At 37.7% G+C, this 23,526-nt stretch overlaps 1 protein-coding gene across 7 annotated transcripts in view; it reads left to right on the forward strand.

The window, feature by feature from the left end:
* NALCN (sodium leak channel, non-selective) overlaps positions 1 to 23,526 on the forward strand; it is a 229,627-nt gene that overhangs the window by 75,084 nt on the left and 131,017 nt on the right. For all 7 annotated transcript variants that reach the window (XM_053935243.1, XM_053935244.1, XM_053935245.1 and 4 more), the window contains 3 exons: positions 4,559 to 4,701; positions 4,820 to 4,924; positions 7,799 to 7,885. In XM_053935243.1, coding sequence (XP_053791218.1) covers positions 4,559 to 4,701; positions 4,820 to 4,924; positions 7,799 to 7,885 — 335 coding nt within the window. The remainder of the gene's footprint in view (positions 1 to 4,558; positions 4,702 to 4,819; positions 4,925 to 7,798; positions 7,886 to 23,526) is intronic.

Raw genomic sequence — 23,526 nt, forward strand, 5'->3', positions numbered from 1 at the left:
CGCAGCGAGAGGTTGACACAGTCTGTGCTCTCCGGGGTGGGCGCTCCGCCGGCTGATGTTCCAGATGTGCCCGAGGTGCACGACCTCCATCTAGCGGCTGCTGTAAAGTAAGGGAAAGGAGCGCGGCGCTCCTGGCATCTGGTGCGTTTCATGCGTGGCCGTGGGTAGTGGTTTAAGCTTTTAATAACAACGCATGGATTTTTACTTGCCTGAATAATTCCTGATTAAAAAGAAAAACAAGAAATGAAAAAAGAAAACTTTCGGTGTTTTGGTGGGTTTTGTTTGTTTGTTTGTTTGTTTGTTTTTGTTGTTTTTTTGGTTTGTTTTTTTTTTTTTTACATAAAGTGACCCCACTGTAGATTTTCTTTCTCAGCAGCTTCACAGCAGTCACAAGAAATCTGAGAAAATCCTACCTAACATGGTAAGCCAAGGTAGTCCATAAAAATAAATTACACATGCAGAAATTGCTGGTGTTAATGCATAGCTAAACTTAGTTTTCAGTTTTTCCATCTCACTTGGAATAGCTACACATAGCACAAAGATATTAATTGATGAAAGACAACTCCTCAGCACCATACATTCTCTTCCTCAGATAATATGGGATTTTGAATCAGAAAGCAAGAATGCTTCATTGAGTTAGGAGGAATGGGTTCTGTTTCCCGACTCAGTGAATTTTGCTTGTGATCTTTTAGCTTTGCTCCTTTAATTTTTCTATTATAAAACTACAGCATTATTCAATGCACTCCCTTTCTCATGATGTTCATTTGAAGAATGAACTGCTTATAGAAAGAGATGGTGTTACAGAGCATGGTGGTGTCAGAGTCACAGAAACAAGCAGAAAATCCTGTGTATTTACAAAATGTGCATTAATATAAAATACAATACATTAAAGACCATCCCTGCATAGTAATAGTATTTTTCTGTTAACTTTGATTCCCTTTGTTTTTAAAAAATACACACTTTCTATATTCCTTAGTCATTTAAAAGGTAGGGTTTTGGCAGGATAGGTGATTTAACTCCCCTAAGAAAAATCATCACTTTTTTCCCTGGCTCTTCTAATTCTTTTTGTTTCCCTGGTAATCTATTCATCTGTAGAGCATGGAAGAGCCAGGTTACTTTGCTTCCTGATTAGGCATGGATACCATTAGAATTTTCTTTTATTACAATTATTTAGATGTTAAAGCAATTATTTTCTCCACACCCCTTCACACTAATGTTCCCATCTTCTAGATATGAAAAGCACATGTATTGAAGAAGAAATAAGCCCACCGCACTCTGGTCCTGAATCCCCATATACTAAACATACCATATTGCTGTCTTGTTTCTATACAGTATGGAGCTAGTGAAAATGTCCCATAAATTGAGCAAAATTCAATCTCTTTCCCAGTATTTCACTAAATATTTCATTTTCTGAACTTTTTTTATTTTCTTTTTGATATTAGCCATGTACAGCTGTAAAACATTTCCAAGGGTAGAAGTGTTTCTTGCTTAGATAAAAGTAGTCATTTGAGATTGATATAGGTTATGATGTTGATTATTGAGTTTTAATCTCTACTGAGAAGTGTTTTCCTTTTTCTTTTTTTGTTTAACTATCATTGTGTTTAAAGGAATTGTCTTATCATAAAATCAAAATTGAATTTATTAGACAAGTTCAAACAAAACACAAAAACTTCAAAGCATGTTGCTTTATTTTACCTCTTCTGTCGTCAGGAAGTTCCTCCCAAATTAATATTGACTGCCTTCAGTGTTTAACCATTTACTGAACTAAATAGGAAAATTATCATAAATATTTGCTAGATATTTTTATATCTCAAATTCAGCAAGTTGCCCATGCCAACATGCTTAAGCTGATGTGCAGTGTCATAACAACCATGTGTTTAACCCTCTTCATGATTCAAAGCTTTTTCAAGGCTGAAAATTCTTGCTGATGCCTGCAGTTACATTGCATAAATGATGATTGTAATGTTCAGTACATTGACAAGAGGTGACTGCACTCTGAAGTAGTGAAGCCTGTTGTCTATTGAATAGCCAGGCCCTGCAGGTTTTCAAGTCCTCATTCCCTGTGGCACCCATATTCCTGCTGCTGAGGGATATGTGTTCTCATATGCCCTAACCATGAGACTCTTAGCACTACGCTGTCATGACTTAAGCCCTTTCAACTAGTAGGAAAAGACACTTTGTTACTGATACAATACAGACATCTGTGGAAAGCAATAAATTTGCCATTTGATCTGAGGGGCATATGTTAGGTTTCATTTATGGCAGCATTCCCATGTCTGGTTTTTTGGGATGTATCCTACCATCACTTAAAATTTTGATACTTTCTCACCCTCCATATGGCTTTGAACATGGTGAGAAAAACAGAGTATGTTGCTGTGGGAGGACAGTCTTTTAATAACTTACTCATTGGCTTTAGTAAGATGTAGTCCAAAATTAAAGAAATAATCAGAAAAAAACTGAAGAGCAAAAACATGCAGTAAGTTAGATGTTAACTAAGAATAACTCTTCTTTTTGAAGGCAAAACATTTTATGGTGTTGCATCTCTTATTCTGCATCCCTTATTCTGTATGAAAGAGGATTTCCAAGAGAGTGAACAGTATGGTTCCTGGCATCAGTAATGAAAGTTTTATTATTTTCTAGTCACATATGTTAAATAAGAATGTATATTTTTAAGAGGGATTACTTTCTAACAGCCTTAAGAGTACCTCTACCAGTTATACACTATAGAGATATTTTTACTTTAGTGTCACAGGCACACTCATTTTAATTCGGTTAATTGTGCATTTTTGTCCATTCACAGTATTGCTTTACTGTGGCAGATGGCCCAGTGATGTGTTATAAATACTTTGCATGACATCCCCTCTATTTTACTAATCTTCACTGTGACTTTCCCATTGGTAATGACTAATGACAGTTTCCTAGCCAGCAACTTTTAATAGATTCTTTTTTTTCCCTTAATCTGTGCCTGTCCTCAACAGCACTGTTTTGTTCAATAATTTAATCAGTTCAGCAACAGTATATTATTAGACAATTGAACCGTTACTTTTTGAATTTTTGAAATGTAAAATACCCATGAAGTAATTACTGATGAATATTTCAGCATTGATAGAGACCACTTTTCTTCTAAAGAAATAGAAAGGTTTTTGCTTTCTAAGCTTGAATGCTTTTCCTTTCATTTTATTTTCATTTCTTTCCCTTGATCCTGAGAACCATATGCAGTAAAAAGCAAGGAATCCAATAACTAAAAAACCTAACAGTTTTTACTACCCACCATGCCCATCTTAACCATTTGACACTTATCTATCAAAAGTAGGTGTTATACAGAAAAAAATCAATTTTCCCCTCTCTCCTCTCATCAGTGAAGATTTATCTGCAGAAGGGACACCCTGAGACAAAACTAGTTCCAGGTTCATCCCATCCCTGTTAGCAGACAAAAGGATATAGATGTTGCAAATTTAACAGGAAAATAGTAGCACAGAGCTTCTTATAGGCTTCTGTGATTTTTTTGGGAAACTCCTGGACTCTGGAATTTCTGCCCAGAACCACTTCTTTCTCTGTGAAAAGGATCAGATAGTCAGCTTTCTATCTTTATGTTGCTGGCAGCTGCTGTGTTTTGCTAAGGGCAGTGCTCCTCATGCTCCCTATCTTTTATCGAAGACTTTCCATGAAACGAAGCAGTAATGGAGCAGAGCTGGTGGGTGGCTATAGGACAATTCTGTGATTTCACAGCAGTTTGTGATATTTCACAGTTTAATTTCACAGTTTAATTGTGTTTCTTCTTGGAACAAAAAATTGTTTTAAACAAGAATGACTTACAAGCCATAACTGGTCTATATTTTGAAGCTTTCATTGCAGAGATAAGGAGGAAGGCCAAGCTGGCTAAAGCATATTATCACTCAGACATTAGGTTAAGTTTCAACTTTATGTTTAAAATTAGTAGCTTTATAGCTGTTATTCAAAAGTGGTTTCTGCACAAAAAGGCCTCTCATAATTTTCCTTTCATCTTCTCTCCATCCCCCTCAGAGTGATATAGCAAGTTCAACTTTAAAATGCTTTTTTAAGGCAACGTATGTATGTTAACACAGCTACTACCTGAATTTCAAAACAGTTCAGTAGCTTGCTGTAGATGCTTACCTGTACTTGCTAGTGTCAGGCACCTTCTTGGTGTATTGCTGCTTGCTCAGTGTTGCTGATATTAAAAGTGATTTCTTTAACCTACTGAATGTTGATCCTTGTTAAATCTGCCTTTGCTCAGGGATGCCGCTGAATGCAAATTCTGACTTTGGAGGCATTTACATATTGCCAGTGAACTCCTTTAAGGGATTATACATGTCTGTCCAGGGAGGGAAGGGAGTCAATCTGATCTGATACAAAACCAATTCATATTCAATTGCAAAAGGAAGAAATGTGGAAATGCACCTGAAAAACTTTGAAGGAGGAGAGGAGAGCTGACACTGTTTAGAAAAAATAAAAATAGGATAGATAAAAGTTTGTTTGCTGATACTGAAAACTTTCAGGGAGGTTTAATGCCAAACATTTTCATTTTTTCCTCTGACAGGCACAAGTATATTTACTGTTTACGAAGCTGCTTCCCAGGAAGGCTGGGTGTTCCTTATGTACCGAGCAATTGACAGTTTTCCCCGATGGCGTTCATATTTCTATTTCATCACCTTAATTTTCTTTCTGGCCTGGCTTGTTAAGGTACTGAAAAATATGTCTTTTTAAATTGGTCTGAAACATAGATCATATTGGAATTAATTTCTTCTCTTTTCTGCTTGCTGAGCTTTGTGTCAGCCATTCTTTCTTTTTCTTTCTTCAGAATGTTTTTATTGCAGTCATCATTGAAACGTTTGCAGAAATTAGAGTGCAGTTCCAGCAGATGTGGGGGTCCAGAAGCAGTACTACTTCAACTGCCACCACCCAGGTGAAGCACTTAAGATTCTAAGATTCTTTGGGGATTTGATTTGCTTTAGCTTATGAATTAATAATAAGCAGAAAATTCTTGTCATATATGATAGATTTGACTTTGCATGTTGCTAACTATATTCTAAACCTGATATATGAATTTTCATAAAAAATAAAATTCTTGGTTGCATTATGTAACTAATCTTTCTTAGAAAGGAACAATAGAGAAGACTGTAATACAGTTCTCTATAAGGCTACGTATGCTATTGCTGTGTTTGTATTCTTTTTAATAAAGTAGGATAATGGTTTTTTATCATGTAATTGAACCATTACATGGTTTGAAGTCAGGGTTGCTATTGGATATCACTTTCTGTGCTAAGAAATAAGAGCTGAAATCCCAAAGCTGTAGCTAGAAAAAGAGGTATCAGAGGGTAGCTGAAGTGTTTAGGGAAGCTGAAATATTTAGGGTTCTGGAACTGAGAAGGGTGTGTTGAGACCAAGGAAGAATAGGTTGTAGGGCGAGGAAAGAGCCATGCTCACAGCTGGGGCAGTCACAGAAAGTGAGACCCCTGAATAGAAATAACAAGCAAGAAGAAGCTGTGATAGGAAGGGTGGGCTGGGTAGTGGGAAAGAACATAGTATGAAAAAGAAGAGCTACTGGGTTGAGATTTAAATTCTTTCACTCTTTATTTGAACAATCAGATTATGTGTCCCAAATGGGCAAAAGACCAGGCTTTTCCAGGGTAGTGCAGTTTGCCATCTCTGAGAAGAACCAGCACCAACTGCCTGCAAAAAGCTCTTAGACAGATATGAAAAACATACCCACGAGGGAATTTTTTCTAACCATGAAGCTGGAGATTATTTATTTTCCTAAGACAAAGGATTTAAGTTTTCAGAAATAATTATTGAATATATTTTATATTCTTTTTGATATTCCTATAGTCCATATGTAAATCTAGTACTTTTCTGCCGGCTGCTACATTTTTTGCCTTAAATAGACTTTGTGGCAATAATTTCTACTCTATATATGTCTTTGTCAAAGCAGACTTTGTGATATCAATTTAAAGTCTAAAAAAAAGGACTTTTCTACATGACATATGCTTTGCCTGAGGAACTTAATGTTCATAGGACAAATCCTGAGCCATATAGGCTTATCCAGCATACTCTGAACTACAGGATGGACAGAGAGTTCAATGTAGGGAAACACAAAAAGCAGCCAACATTAAAAATTTTAAAATACCCAAAATAATGTCATGATGCCAAAGAACATGAACATGTTTAATATAATCTACATCACACAAATTAAAAATAACTTGCTGGATGCAGACAAGCAAATTGTTCGAATGACTGCCTCGTTCCTTGAGTCAGTGACATAATGGGATATCCAGACAGTCCAAATTACCAAACTGCAAAACTTATTTATCTTTTTCTGTATTAAGAAGGACAGAAAATATCTTTCATGATTTCTTGTTCAAAGCACCAGACAAAAGTTAAAACCCATGCTTGTTTTGTGCATGAAGTAGCCTAGAGTTCCTTGAGTCAGTGACATAATGGGATATCCAGACAGTCCAAATTACCAAACTGCAAAACTTATTTATCTTTTTCTGTATTAAGAAGGACAGAAAATATCTTTCATGATTTCTTGTTCAAAGCACCAGACAAAAGTTAAAACCCATGCTTGTTTTGTGCATGAAGTAGCCTAGAGAGCTATGCCTTAATTTTCCTGCTTCATACATTACTAAGCTGTTCCCCAAACTTAGTCCTATAGAAAAGAAAACAAGTGTCCAAGAGTTGAAGTCTAGGAAGGAATCTCTAGAAAAGGATAAAAGGAGGTTCTTCTAAAGCACTTTAGCACTTTAAAGCATGGTAAAAAGAGGAGTAACTGTGCTGATCTTAGTTGGCAACTCTTCCCAGTACAGAGATGCTAAATAAAGACTTGAAAGAATTGCAACCACATTTGGGTGACACTGTCCCCAGACTAATGAGCACTTCTCTCAGGATGACTTTTAAGCTTCGACCACCCTCCTGTGGCTGTGTTCTTGAGTGACTCGTTTGAGTGCTGGGTGTCAAGGAAAAGGTGGGAGTGAGGTGGGAACTTTGCCACACTTCATTACATGGTATATGCAGGTGGCAACTCAAAATGCTAGAACCATTCATTTTCTTTCAAGGACATTTTCAAGGACAGTGTTAATTACTTTCAGGTGTGGTGTCTCACTGTTCCTTATGTCCAGCAGTCTGCATCATTTTGTGTCCTAATTTCTGAGGAAAAAACCCAACAAAACAGAATGCCTATGTTTACTCTTCCAGAGGCTATGGATAAAATGTGAATACCACTGTAGTCAAGAGAGCCTTTTCCATTGCCATCATTAGAGCTTGGAAACATTCAGCTACTTCAGGATTTTTAATCTCTGTGAAACAATACATAAGGACTGTCCAGCTACTCTTTATATGCATCAGTGCAACAAAAATAAAGTTGTCCTTGCAGTAGGATAATTTTGCCAGTAAAAAAGATGAGGTTGTCTGCTATTGCCAAATGCACCATGAAGCTTATTTATGTTGTCACAATGTATTTGTTTTTTCTTAGGCTAGGCTTACCTTAGTAAGGAAATTATTTTGAACAGGTACCACCATCTAATGATGCTGGCCAGAACTGAATTGTTTTCTATATTAGGACTAATAGAGACACATTGTGTTTGATGTTATCTGAGTAAAATTCAGACAATTGTTGGGAAAAGCATGTTACTTTTATTTTCTGTAGCAGAAAGAATCATTCCTCTGTTATTTTAAACTAGCTATCATGAAAATGCATGCTGGTCCTTAAGGGAAATGTATTAGATCTCACTTGTAATTATTGCCACATAAAACATTTCTGACGACAGTCTTCCCTTTTAAGATGTTTCATGAAGATGCTGCTGGAGGTTGGCAGCTTGTGGCTGTTGATGTGAATAAACCCCAAGGCAGAGCTCCTGCATGTCTACAGGTATGACATTGCTTTTTAATAAATCCATGTGTGTGACCAGCATCACTCAAACATTGTTATAAGAAAATTATGCTGAGAAATAGCTACCATAGTTTTAGTCATATATTTTTTTAATCTATGGCTTTCTGCAGTGTAGATTTTTTTCTTGAAAATCACAGATCAACAAATAAAGGTGTACCACACCCAAAGAAAGAAGATTGGAAAAATCCTTCCTGATAAGCTTCTGTTTTGTGTGCTAATGAGAGAAAGATTTAAGATTTTGAAATATAAAATAAAATACTTAATCATGTTCTAGCTCTCAGAATTTGTATACAGATATATTCCATTCCTAGGATAGTTGCATCATAAATGCTTATTAAATGCAAAATACAATAACATATGCTAAGAAGCATGACTAATCATAATAAACACAGAAGTACCTAATTTCTCTTGTTCCCTTGTGAAAACAGGCTCACAAAAAGGGAGAAGAAGCATGTAGGGAGCAAGCCATACAGTGTTTGAAACTTCCAGTTTTGATATTCCTACTTGGATATAAGTTAATTTGTAAAACTCTATCCTCATTGTTTAAATAAATCAAGACAAAGATACGTAATGTTTTTATAAACCCATTTTTAGAACAGAGCACTGTACAGCAGCTCAAATTTTTATTTGTAAGTTAAATAATGTCATTTCTGGATAAAACAAACTTCAGAATAGAAAGCCAAATCTACTATAGCATTTTCTGGCAATTTTGGTTATGTTTGGTTGACTGTGTAAGCTAAAATACACATTCTTGTTGGCAGGATGTACATTGCTGAACCCTAAGCTGGCAAGCACCTTCAATCCCCTCCACAAGCTGTTCATTCTCAAATATCTCTTCTTTGCCAAACCACTGCCATATATTTTATTATAACATATGTCTTAACAGATAATTCATATTCCCAAATTTAATTCTTGATTTTGACAACAACAGGAACATCATTTGTGGTGTTCTCAAGTAACAGTGTCAGGTATGTGGATAAAATGTAGCTGAACTCACAGTGAAAACTTCAGATGAAAATTAAGATACCATCTGAGTTACCTGGTCTGCAATACCTTTGTGGCATTGCATTTTTGCCCCTTTTAGGAATCATGTGAATGCAGTAAATTGTGCTCCAGTGGACATAGACCTCATACATTCAACTTTTTATATTTGCCACTCAACCAGCAGTTTTCCTCTTGTTCTTCATCCTTTCATGAAACAGGAGAAGCTCTGAAACAGCCCATTTTAAGACACTAAACTGAATGAACTCCATTAGGTGTTCATTAGTCTAATAGTCCATTAACTATATAAAGTCCATGTCCTAATTTCCATTAGGAAGTTTATCCTTCCTGGCATTACTGTCTCTCTTGACAAATAAGCTGTATTGAATTGGTGTGGTCATCATGGAGGCAGTAAACAGGATTGCTGTCCTATGTTTTATGTGTCTTATGCACACTCTAGCTTTTAGATTTCAGAAATAAGAGTTGAGCTGTAAGACTTGCTTTGTATAATTTGAATCTTCCATGCATTAGATACCTTTGCATCGTTAGTATAAGTATTCTGTGTGATGTAATACTTTTTGTGTTTTTTTTAACTGCTGGTCTACATATTAGGGTGATCTAATGATTTTAAAATGTTCTGAGAAATGGATTTTTCATTCTGCATCAGATCATAATGTGAGAATTGCACAAAGACAGTCTTACTCTTCCTCATTGCTATACTTCCCCCTCACTACATTCCTGAGCTGGCATCATATTTATGCACTTGTTTGGGGAATGGAGTTAAAGTTGGCAGGAGGAGAAGAGTGAATTTTTTATTGATCAGACTCCCTGCAGCTGCATAAATGTTTTTTCTGACACAAGAAAGGGCCCAGAACATTAGTAGGAGCAGTCTAGGAATGTGAGAACTGCTTCCTTCAGCAGCAGTGAGCTATAAAGCATGACTACAATAAATTTCAGTCCAGGGGTTTTTTTTAAGTCATATGGAAATTACTATAGAAATCAGTTATATCAATTTTTTTGCTTCTTTTTTTGTACTGGGCCAATATCAGAGAGGTGGCTGGTCTGCTAGCCTGTGCAGCCAGCTCCTAGGAACCCCTAAAATACTCAGCACTGGTGGCTTCCAACCGCCCAAGTTCCTCTGTGCAGCTCTCAGATTTATTCTTAGGTACACTTTACTTATATATATTTTTATATGTCTGCATGTCCCATGCATGTATATACACACATTTAATGGTTCATTCTAACTATTTGTAGGACAATGATGTAGCTCAGAGGTGTGAAATATAGAGGTTTTAGGTGCCGTGGAGTTGCGTTTCTCCACAGCCACGGATAGGTTCCAGCTACCTGTAGGAACCTAATGGGGTTCAGAGGTATTGTGTGGTAGTTGTGGTATAGTAATAACAGCTGATAATATTGAGGAAAGAAACTAAATAGGCGTAGCAACAATTTAAACAACAGCTCAGCAAAGTTTTAAATAGAAGCAGCAGGCCCTATCTACTGCCTGATTTTAAAGACTTGTGTTTCTGAGATTTGTGGGTTTGCAGGCTAAATTCTGATAGAAAAATACTTGTCAAGTTAACAGGAGGAAATTTTTCACACATTTGAGATTAAAGACCTACCTAGTGCCAAGCACTGCAATCACGAGTTGCTGATGGTACTGGGGACATCTCTGCAATTCTTGCAGTTCAAACTCATATTTTCCGTGACATGAACAAGAGATTTTGCAGGGGCTGTCCTGTGCTACCCATTTAGTTAGATGCTGGAATGTAATATATAAACTAACTTCCATTGCCTTGGTACCCTGCAAAAGCATTAACATCCTCTTTCATGGACAGGACCAGAAGCAATGGGCGCAGCATTAAACAATGGGAGGTTCTTTCTGAACACCAAGAAGCAGTTTTTTACCATGAGGGTGACTAAGTGCTGGCAAGGTTGCCCAGGGAAGTGGTGAAGTCTCCATCTTTGGGAACATTTAATAGCTGTCCTGGGAAACTGGCTCTCAGTGTCCCTGCTTGAGTGATTTTGGTAGCATGAAGACCTGAGCCTGATGTACATGGGTTGTATGATTCATGGGGAAGATTTAGGGCTGTTGGAGGCAGTATTGGAGGATTGGCTTTGGTGCATCGAATAAAACTGTTCCACACTTCACCTCAGATGGGCAGAATAGATGTGGACTGTACATAGTATGTTCTTTCAACCTGTCTTCCTCCTTTCTTGTGGGCTCCCCACCAGAAGATGCTGAGAGTTAGGGATGTGTTATGGCACACTGAGGAATTACGATTTGGGAGCAAAACAGGACAAGACAAACTCACAGTGTAAATATATCCCCAGTGGGATGACAAAGGATGTTATATAGGGAGCCTTCTACCTCTTAAGTACAGTACCGTAAAACCATATGTACAGGCTGTGGCTGACTACCACCACCTTTCCCTCCTCCACTGCATTAACTAGGATGAGTAACTACTTGCTTTACACATAAAAATGCTGGTGAGATTGCTGATTAGAAAACAAGCATTTCTTGCTTAACAAAAGAAAATAAGAACAAACAATTTCTAAGAGAAATTGTAAATGAGAATTGCAAATGCCACGTCTGATCTTAACTTGTGTGTTTAAGGTGATCAGCTATGCCATGAACATTGTTTTGTTTCTCTCTGTTAGGAGTTTCTACAAGTAGATACTTCCACGTGTTTGGAACTTAGGGACTGACCCTGATTGTAACTGGGAAAAAAAACCCAAACAATTTCCAATTAAAAACCAAAGGCTGGCTGACAAATCTTGATGCACTTGATTTTTGGCTGTCAAATTTGCTGTATTATAAGTAAATTTGAGACTTCTTCTTACCTTCTTCCAGGCAACATATGTAAAGAGTATCTGCAAAACAAAAGAGATAGCTATGAGAGTTGTAAGCTGACACTTATTTTGGCAGGATATTAGCTTTGAAACCTAACTCTGGCAGAAATTACATATTATTAAAAAGTTTGGGAGTGAAAGAATTCAGCTAAACCCTGTGTCCTTTAGTTCCTCAATTGTTTCAGGGTATATATCCAGACAAGCTACAAAAATAGTGCAATATTGTCTCAGTGGGTAACTGTGCAGTACATGGAAAAATGAAGATAAAGAAGCATAACACTGAATTCAGCAGAGAAGGTGGGTTTTTTTTGTTTCATAAAACCTTAAACCTTTCTTAAACATTTTGATGTTGCAGAGTCTTAATGGCTACATTGGATTGCTGTGGTTGCCCTGAGTTCTGCCCTACATCTGATTCTGACAGTAAATTTTTTAATTGTTTAAAGTCTGTGTTGGAGCCCCAGCAGACTTATCCTCTTTTCTCTTAAAAGACATTAAAATCAATTCAAAATTTAAGTCCACAGGACCAGTAATATAAGTTATGTAACATTCCTGACTGAGAACCAAAGTCACAGACAAAACAGGTAACTTGCAAAACACATTTTTTACAGGCTGCCGGGGAGGTCATGGAGACTCCATCTCTGGTGACATTCAAAACCCAAGGGACACATTCCTGTGTCACTGTTCTAGGTGACCCTGACTTGGCAGGGGGTTAGACTGGACAATCTCCTTCTAACCCTAACTATTCTGTGATTCATTGATTTTATGAGAACATATTAGTACCTTTCTAGAGATGGTATCTGTGAATATTAGGTAATAATTTTATGGGGAAAATAATGCATAACTTGTTTTTTCTGGTGCTCATGTAAGTGCAGGACTGTGCTCAGACTCTTCCCCATGCACCAGCCTATCTCTATCCCAAATGTTTCATGTTGACATTTTTTTTGTGACAGGGAATCTGAAGTACTGAAGGGCAGGTTCTGGTAGTCTCATTCTCTCTCCTCCTACTTTGGAGTAATGCAAAACCCCACTCTCTGTAAGAATGAGCCTGCTTCATTCAACTGGGATAGAAAAACACTACCTGACCTCTGGTAGCTCTTTACTTCACATGTATCAAATGACAAGCCTCAAATCTATTTAAAATTTAAGAATCCTTCACAAAATTACATCTTTAAATGGTAGATTAATGTCTGTGAGGGCACATGCAGCATGTTTGTCCATACTGCAAGATTGGGAAGGAAACAGTTAAGGGCAGAGCTGCTATTCAGGGGGAAGTAAGCAGGCCTAGGGAAAGGACCAGCAGGGACATTAGCTTAAATTCACTAAGGACAGGCTGCACTTCAGGAGGAACCAGCTGTGGCAAAAGCTGAGGCTGGGCTTTGCTGAAAAGGCTCTTGGAGTCTCAGTAGGCAGCATGCTGAACAGGAGCCAGCAGCCTTCCCTGGCAACAGATGAGGTCGACAGGATCCTGGGTCATTGTGTGGAAGGAATTACCTCCTGTTGCTCAGCACTGATAAGCCTGAATCCAGATACTGTGTCTGTTTTGGGCCACTGGTACAATATGAATACTGACAAACCGACTCAAGTTGAACTCAAGTTCAACAGAGGGCCTCCAAGGTGTTTGAGAATCTTACTGTTTTTCTGGTCTCTTTCAATAAAAAATGGTGAATTACAGTATGCAAAAAAAAAAAAAAGTGTATGGGCAAAATATGTTTGGTACTCTAGTGCTATGAGATTATCTTTTTAATTCATAACAGAAAAGGATAGTGGTTCTTACCACTTTTATTTACATTGTATTTGTACTGTCCCCTACTTCCTCAGTTGAATGAACTGCAATCATTTCAGCCATCTGAATTCATAACTTGTTTTATAAACATAAACTGAAGTGGATGCCAGTTTATATTACCAGACAAGACAGGGAACTGAGGTGTCCCAGGAGTAAACTTACTGTCCTGTTGGAGATCAGACAGCTGCAGAAGCTGAACTCATAGCACCGCAGACCTTTTGGCCCTGGTACAGTGAAAACCAAAGGAGAGATAAACTCAAGGCAAGAACAGAAGTGAAGACATCATGTCTGTTCACTCTGACACTCTAACACTGACCACTTTAATGAAAGAAGATGTAACAAAGACTTTACTAGCAAAAGAGATAACAAAGGACATTACTAGCGTAAGAAGAAAAAGAAGAATCAGAAGATTGTGTTCCTAAAGGAGACCAGGACAAAGGGGTCAGAGTAGAAAATTTTGTACAAATGTATTGACCTATAAATACTGATAAACTGTGTAATAAATTAGCTTTGCTTTGCTGGCATAAGCAAAGTCCTTGTCAGTCAATCCCCACACTGTCCCTTCAGTTGCAGCTGCTACTATGGTTAAGGCCTCTGTAAAAACGAGGCAAGCAAACAGCAGAGGATGGTAACAGTTTTACCTTCCTCATCTGAAATAGCATAAAGCGTAAACTGAGCACACATTAAACAACAGCTCATTTGTGAATCCCCAGCCAGTTTCTGAGAGTTAGCCAGATATTGGAGTATCCATCGCTTTACATTATTCACCACACTTTCACCATTTCTTCCCATACTCTATGTACAAGTAGAAAACAATGAAAGTCTCTTTGTTTTTTTTTTTTTTTTAATAATTCCCAGTATTTACTATATCCCCATACACAACTGAGGATACCAAGATGGGATGGGGCTGGATTATATTGTGTATGTTCTTCTGTTGCCTACATGTTTAGTTTCTCTGCAGAGCCTTCCATTCCTCCTCATTTTCTGTTGTTACCTCACCAAAACTACCAGTTTGCTGTTACATTACAATTGGCATACTCTGCTCCCAAGTCTCCTCAGTAAAACTAATATGGTTGGTTTTCAGTACTGTTTCAATGCTAAGTGCATCACTGAAGTGTCCAAGCTTCTGTCAACTGATACAATTTCTAGGCTTTCTAAATGAGAGTAGGACGTAAAATAAAGATGAGGTATTTTTTAATTGCAGCCTCAGAAATTTAGGATTTGGAATCAGTTAATCTTCTGAATAAACTCATGTACTCAAATAATAAACTTATTCAAATCAAAACTTAATTTTAGCAAACTGAAAGAGAAGATTTTTCTTCCACTATAAGAGAGGATCCCAGTTAATTGGAAGAAATGCATGTAATTTAATGAAAGCCACTGTAGGTAAGAAGAGAAGAGGACAGAGTAGGCACACCTTCTGCTGTTGATTCCTAAGTTACACTAGAGATCAAATTAGTATATAAATAGACTTCCAACTTTTCTTGTTCACCAATAATTACTTCCCATGAAAGAGAAGAAGAGAAAACCCACTTGTGTATTCTCTTCTGTTATTCTTGCAATGAAAATCCCTAAGTATTGTTTTGCTTCATGTCTCTCTCTCATATTGAATATATCCATCATGAAACTGCTAAAACACTCAATTCCTTCTTCTCTGGCCATGTCTCCTCCACCCTCTGTTTTTTTTTTTTTATGCCTTTGGACATTGCTTTTCATCCTTTAGTCTCCTTCAGGTTTCTCTAGAGTTCTGTGATTTTACAGAATTCTTTAACAAATTGAGATAATACATAGCATGAAGGACTGGCCTTTTTTGATGCAAAAAGGTATGCTTAAATTTCTGACACTAATCATATGTTCAAAAGCGCTGTAATAGTAAGAGTGTCACTTACTTGCTCAGATCATAGCTTTGTGATCTTCTATTTTTTTCCTAGGTGAAGCACATATGATTAAAAGTGAATATTGTATCTTTTATCTGTTGAAGATTTTACTGTCAGAGTAGGAGTGCACATAGAGTTTGTAAGTGACCACTTCCATTCATGCTGACACATCAGACACGGTGTCCTCAAGCTTTTTCTAAATATTATTCCATCTTCAGCTGTGCATTTCATTTTTGCCCAAACTATTAACATGAACAGGGAATTGCTGTCTGGCTCGTTGTTTCCCACAGGAGCCACAGTGGGAAACTGTTCAGAATTTTTCTGTTCATTACAAAACTTTGTATTGTGAAAGCTGAAAATGTCATTATTTGGTGTTAATAATATCAACAGTTCCATGGAAGATATGAGTTGAATCTTTCCAGGTCAGCTTTAAATAAGTATGTGTACTTTACAAGTTTTTGCAGACGAAAAAAAAAATACTGACAAAGTTATTAGCAACTTCTAAAATTAATCGGAAAAGAAAAATAAGAGACACAATGTGCCTTTAAAGGACAAATACATGCCCAAAGAATTTTTCAAGGCTTTTTTTCTAAAAACTAGTCCTCAGTTTTTCTTTATTTGTGAACTGAGAGCTTCCTACTGAGCTTGTAGGAGTAACTCATGGTAGGCAGGAAGTTCTAACACACTACAATATGTTAAAGTAATATCAACAACAGCAAAATAATGTGGCAACGTGGAGCCTCAGCATGAATTCGTGCTAAATGGTTCCTGTTGAAATGGAAAACACAAGGATTGTTTTTCAGTAAGAAAAGAAAATCAATATTTTAAATCAATGCCAGTCATAGGGAACAGTGAGAACAAGTAACAAAAGACGACAAAGCACCTTTGGGTACACTCAAAAGAAAAATGCAATAAATATAAAACCATTATACCAAAATAAAAGCTTCCACAGCCTGCATTAGGATGTGTCATAATGAGAAACCATACTAATTTTTCATGTTACCACTTTCAGCCACTTCTGTAAAATTAAGGAAAACTTACGTGACTGAGTTAAAGTTCTTCAAAAGCACTATAATAGTGCCCATTTTTCTTGCCCTCTTGTCATGGTTTAGTTTGATTTACTTTTAGCTACTATGCTGCTGTATGCAAGAGTCCCTTGCAGATCCCATATCTGGCCATGCGTGTCAGTTCTGCTCTGCCCGTGTGCAGTGCACCCTGAGGACAGGCAGGTAGGCTCCTGGGAGAGACAAGAGGGGTATCTTGGCAAGCCCAGTGTCAATCACCTACCCAACAGGTTAGACATACTACTCACACACTATCACCAGGTGGGATTCTGGAACTCCTTTGTAAATCTTCTTTGTAGATGAGCCGCCACAGAAGTAAAGACATGGTTAACCTCCCCATTTGTTTTACCTAATTGAGCAGTTTGGTGCAAGCACCACACATTTGTGTGAGACAAAGCAAGTTACAGAGGCTCTGCACAGAGCCTGTAGGGTATCTCTGTCTGAATTATTGTTTGCTCAGACATAGCACCAGACCTGCGTTGCTTCATTCACCATTGCAATGTTCTACCTTGGTCTGTGGGAGTAAGCATCATTATACAAAGACCAAACTAGTAAAACCCAACAGGTCTAACTGGCCCATGGGAAGTGGTTGTTGCTGGAAGTAGCTGGACTTGATTATCCTTATGGGTCCCTTCCAACTCAAGATATTCTATGATTCTAAGAATCTTCTAAAGCATGTATTAGGGAGGGATTTTTGTAAACACACCACACAAAAATCAAGCTATTCTTTCCTCCATCACTCCCTGCTTTAGAGAGCTAGATATATCTATTTCCCAAATCAACACCATCCTATTTTATTGAAGTGCCTCTCAAGTAGTTAGTTAGTATGTTTAACAGTAGCCAAATGTCACAAGGATAAATTTTCCACAATAAAGAATGTGAACAGCAAGAAACCTATTAAGTAGTTTTCTCAAGGTCTACAGGATATTTATGTTTAGATAATAAATTGAACCCAGATCTCCAGAGTCCCTCTCCATTCCCTTAGCCATTAGGATATTTCCTCTCCCAATGCGCAATATAGTGTGTTGAGGAACTAAATTCTAAATAACTCAATACACTGAATAAGTAGAGTTTCACTAAAGAACAGGCCCAGACTCATGCAACTGTTGAAGCAGAACTTTTAATAATATTCCCTTTCATTTTTGGAGCAGTAATGTTTGCAAAGCCCAGAGAAGAATTAATAAAACCAAACTTACTGCAAATTTTAATTAAAATTATACAGGACAGTAGAGGGTCTTGACTATCTTTTACTAAGAACTACATCCTTCACAGGATATTGAGTGACAATATACTTAGCTAAGAAAGGTCAGAAGAATGCATATTAATTGAATGTGTCCTAAAGGCAGGATATATATTTTCCAATCTGATTAACTCTTTCGTAGATTCAAATTTATGCACCATGTTCCTGAGCAAAAAAAACCTTACCCAAACCCTTTGAAAATAGCTAACACATCTCTCACTAGAGTCTTAATAAATAAAGAATGCCTTCAATAAATTGCAAAACCTTTAAATGCATAATTTTTTTAGGAAGTCTACTTTCATTTCAGTTTGATTTTATAGAACTGAAACAATAATGCACGGTGAGATTAGTAAGATGTTTGATTTTATCCAGATTTTAATATTTTACTTTCTTTTCACAGTATTTTGGTCAATAATACATATTTAATAAGATTAAAGGCTATTTGGGGTGCTATCCCAAAAAAATAATACTTTAACACATTGCTTTCCTTTTTATTCCATTTTTGGATGTATATCTAGGAATGTCATAAATTACTGGAAACCCTGCATTGCTCATAAAACTAGTAGATAAACAATGCATTTGCCATGTCTTAAAAATTGTCCAGTCCCAGAAACAGGCATATATAGCTCATCCTTCTCTGAACTTCTGGATACCCATTTATGCCCTCATTCCCTGTCTTTCACTCCAGCAGTAAGTCATTTAGGGACTTTCTGAAGTGGATGTTAAATTAAGGCCATTATATTTAGTATCTATTGATGAATTTATCACCTATCTACTTGTCTAGCCTTTTTTTTTTATCCATTTATCATTTTGGCCTCCAGAACTTGTTTGTAGGAGGAAGTTACATAAGTAACAATGCAGCATTTTAATTGATTACAGTTGCAGATTAATGAAATTATTTTCCTGAAATTATGCAGAAATAACTCAAAACAGTGCAAAGATTATTGGTTGCAATTTTGAGATGCGTGCTCAGTTTCAATAAAACAAATAATTGAAACAACAAGACTTGACAGTCAGGAGCACAGGCTGTTGTAACATGCAATCACTAACAAGAGGAGGGCAGGCAGTGTCTGAGGGCTATAAGCACCAGCCATGGGACATGGCTGCTTTTTGTTTGTGCTTGTGTATAAATATAGAACTCCCAAAGCTGAGGAAACATTAGAAAGGGAAATAGACTTAGAATATCTGTAAGGAGTTCTATAAAAAGACATTTATGTATTTGGTGACAGGGCTGTCATTTTTAAGACAACTTTTAAATCTTCCCATAGGTAACATTCTGACATTAACAAATATTAATTAATAGTTATTAGATCCCTACTGTAATTTTGTCTATGCTTTTATTTCTCTGCTATTGCATACATGCATCAAAAAGTAATTTCTTAAAAAAGGGGATACAGAACTGCATGCATATTGCCAGTTTGCAAGGTATACAGTCCCCCTCCCAATCTCTCTCCTTCCTCTTTCTTGCCTGCCTGTCTTTTTCTTTGTGACTATTATACCAAACCACATATTAACAATGAGTTAAATACAGTTCATAGTTTCTTCTCCATAGTTTTCTATTTACTTGCTGAACTGTCTGTTCTTGTTCATTGCAACCAAAGTAAATTACTAGCTACAGTTTGTAGCAATATACCTCCCGAAACTAAACAAAAAAAGAAAAAAAACATGTTATTGTTCTCACTGATTTGCATTTGAAAAAATAAAGCATGACTTACTCACTTTGAATATGGAATTTTCCTGTAGACTTAAAAGATTGGAATCACATCAAAAAGACAAAATGGACAGGTGTTTATGATTAAGCATATAAAAGGGTATGGTTTTCCTTGGCGATAGTTCTTATTAGAGTAGACCCTGCTGCAGCAGAAAACTTGGTCACATCAGGCCCTTGGCATCTTCTAGGGAGATTTAGGATCAAGTATTTTGAATTTATCTCAGGCAGTAGGTTTTCAAAAACCTTTGTAAGTCAGAGTTATATCATATAATCATTGAATTGTTAGGGTTGGAAAAGACCTCTAAGATCATTGACTCCAACCATTAACCCAATACTGCCATGTTCGCCTCTAAACAATTTCCCTCACTTCCTCTGATTTTTTTGAACACTTTCAGGGATGGTGATTGCATTGATCCCTTGGGCAGCCTGTTCCAATGCTTGAGAACCCTTTCTGTGAAGAAATCTTTCTTAATATCTAATCTAAACTTCCCCTGGTGAAACTTGAGGCCATTTCTTCTCATCTTGTCACTTGTCACTTTGGAGAAGAGACTGGTCTCCACCCCACTACAACCTTGTTTCAGGTAGACTAAACACCCCAGCTCTCTCAGCCTTTCCTCATAAGGCCCTTCCCCAGTTCTGTTTCCCTTCTCTGGACATGTTCCAGCACCTCAGCGTCTTTTTTGTAGTGAAGGGCCCAAAACTGAGCACAGGACTTGAGGTGTAGCCTTGCCAGTGCTGACTACAGGGGATGATCACTGTCCTGGTCCTGCTGGCCACACTATTGCTGATACAGGCCAGGATGCCATGGGCCTTCTTGGCCACCTCGGCTCACTGCTGGCTCATGTTCAACAGGTCTGGACCAGCACCCCAGGTCCTTTTCTGCCATGCAGTTTTCCAGTCACTTGTCCCCAGCCCTGTAGTGCTACATGGGGCTGTTGTCACCCAACTGCAAGACCCAGCACTTGGCCTTATTGAACCTCATGCCACTGGCCTTGGACCATTGATCCATCCTGTTCAGATCCCTCTGCAGAGCCTTCCTGCCCTCCAGCAGATCTACACTTCCATACTTGGTGTCCTCTGTGAGCTGACTGTGGGTTTGCTCAATCCCCTTGTCTAGTTAATTGATAAAAATATTACACAGGACTGGCCCCAACACTGAGCCCTGGGGAACCCCACTGGTGACCAGCTGCCAGCTGGATGTAACTCCATTCACCACCACTTTCTGGGCTTGGCCATCCAGCCACAAGGATTGGCTGTCACAGTTAGTCAAAGTCTCTGTATTTCTTGGTTTTTGACAAGTTTAAAGTAGAACCTTTTGTGTAGCCCCTGATTTTCAAATGGGCCCACAGAAAACCTGCTCCAGAAGAAAAAAATTTTGCATAAGGAATTTTTATAAGTCTTGACCTTCTTTTGTATAGGTCTGTACAGACATATTGTATCTAGCTGAGATGGAGGTGGTTTTCCCCACAGAAGCTCTCATAGTGCTGTACTTTGTTAGAAAGGTGTTTTGGCTGCTGCTGAGCAGTGCTTGCACAGCATAAAGGCTCTCTCCAACATTCTCCCTCTCACCAGTAGGCTGGGGCTGGGCAAGATCTGGACAGGGTACACAGCCAGGACATCTGACCCCAGAGAACAAAAGGGATGTTCTATACCATAGAATGTCTGCTCAGTTATAAAAGCTAAAAGAAAGGAGAGGACACACACATATTTATTATTACAAAACGTGTCTTTTAGAGAAACTGCTAGGCATGCTGAAGCCCTGCTTCCCAGGAAGTGTCTGGACTTCACCTGCTGGTAAGAAGTACAGAATAAATCTTTTGTTTTCCACTGCCTTCACATGCAGCATTTGCTTGTACTTCATTAAGTTGCCTTTATGTTGACCAATGAGCTTTTTCTCCCCCGACTCTTTCCAGCTGAGGAGGCAAGTGATAGAGTGGCTCAGTAGGAACGTGGTATCCAGGCAGGGTCAATCCACCACAACAGTTCACCCATTAGGCAGTGACATTCAGTTTTTACAACATCATGGTCAAATTAATAAGCCAAAAATCTTCTACAATAAAAATATGCAAATTGTTTTAATACTTTTAAAGACTGCTTCAGTTAAGTGTTTTCCTTGTTTTTTTTACTTCAGCCTTTTTGCATTGACCTAAACAGGCAGAGTATACCATTTTTCTAGCATTCTTTTTAACAATGGACTTCAGTACAGATTTATTCATAATTTTTATTTAGAAATTTTGGGTCACATGAGCGTCAGTGGATTATAGGAGCTATTCAGTAATGTCACTAAAATTGAAGTTCAGCTGAGTTTTCTTTAGAAAATTTTTCTTTAGAAAATTTTACTTACTTCTGGGGTTAAATATGTCCAGTGCTTCAAATCCAATCAAGTTGAAAACAGGTATTTAAATTGTCATGTGGTTTTTCTGTGTTTAGCACAATTAGAGCAATCAAAGTGTTAGCAGCAGCAGCAGGAGCAGCATGACTTCTTTTGGAGCTGTAGCTTGGACAACAGATTTGAGCAAAGTGGAAGACTGCAGAGTCTTAGAACAAAACTAGCAGGGTTTTGGTTTGTATGCTTCATGCAGGTTGTTTTACTCCACAGTATTTTCTATATTTCTAATATTTCACAAAGAAAGGTTTCTTTTCACTAGGACTGCAAAGAATATGCTGTACTGCAACTCTGTAGCTTATTAGTTTGCTCTTTTTAGAGTAATTTTTAGATTTTTGAAACCTTTTAAAGCAAATTCCATTGTATTTTTGTTACTCTTGGGGTCCCAGGTAACTCTTGAGAATCAGTGTGGTCTGGACTTATCTCATGTTCCCTTAAGCCCCAAGAAGATACCAGTGGTAGGACCATAGTGATACAGAGCCAATGGAAAGCAATGAGCACTGCCAGAGGGCAGTGGAGGATCTAAATCCAGTGGTGCCCATCACTCTACAGACTGCATTGTATTGCAGGTATTTACCTTCCTGTTTCAGGTGTGCCAGTGTTTTTCATGTGAATCACTAAAGCCAAAGTCTACCTCCTTTGTCTTCAGTAGGCCTTAATAATATATTTCTGATGTGAAGTTTTAAAGAAAAAGTAAGTCCATTTGCTTACTGGATGTTTGCATCCAGTAAGCAAACATGCATGCTGGATTTTCACGAGTATTTTGCATTTATTAAATCCTACTGAAATCAGTAGACGGTACCTAGAGTTTTTAGAATCATATTTTCTTACAAATTATTTCATTCACATAAATGCAGCCATTTTACAGAGAGTATTTGCACAATCATGTCAAAGTCTACATCCTTTATCCTTTGTGAATTTTTAAAGTAATAGCTGAAGAGCAGCATCTTTACCTGCCCTATGCATTTTAACAAGCTGAAGGCTGCAGTGCAATACAGTAGATTCAGATCTTCAAGCTGTTTGAGATAAGAGAACGGTGGTACTACTGTTCAAGTGCAATCTCAGCCCTTGCAGGATATAGACAAATCTGGGGGAGAAGAATGCATCTCTGATAATGGACATAAAAATGCAGCCACAAGGAAAGCCAACTCAGCAACTGTGCTGAATTCAGCTCTGACTGGGTAAAGAGTAATTCCAGAAAGGGGAGATCACAATAACCAACTCATGGCCCATCTATCCCAGAAACTCACCAACTCAAAAGATGAGAAACACTGAGAATACAAACTGACTACCACTAGAGACAAGGGAATAATTCAGCCAATGAGCATTAATTTCTTTAATGTATAAATAGTGACAAGTTTTGAACAACCTCAGGACCTTCTACCACCAAGAAGCCAGGGTGAAAAAGGATCAATGAGGTGCTACTGGATCCATGGGTCATGACTGTCTTCTTGATCTCTCTCTCTCTCTTTCTCCTCTCTCCACCTTCCTTTCCCTTATATTTCTTTCTATCTCTCTACCTCAAATTTTACTGTTAAATACAATCAGCTATTGACTTCGACATATGGTCTTGTTTGCATCTTAATTCAGGCAGAGGCACCTCTTAATAATCACATCGTCTTAACAGTTGTGACAAATTTTTCCATTTTTGTAGGCCTAAACCCACAACATATTTAAATTGCGGTGTTTCAGGAACTTTCATAATTAATTTCCATAATCAGTCATTTT

This window comes from Vidua chalybeata, chromosome 2 (genome assembly GCF_026979565.1).
Source record: "Vidua chalybeata isolate OUT-0048 chromosome 2, bVidCha1 merged haplotype, whole genome shotgun sequence".
Lineage (NCBI taxonomy): Eukaryota > Metazoa > Chordata > Aves > Passeriformes > Viduidae > Vidua > Vidua chalybeata.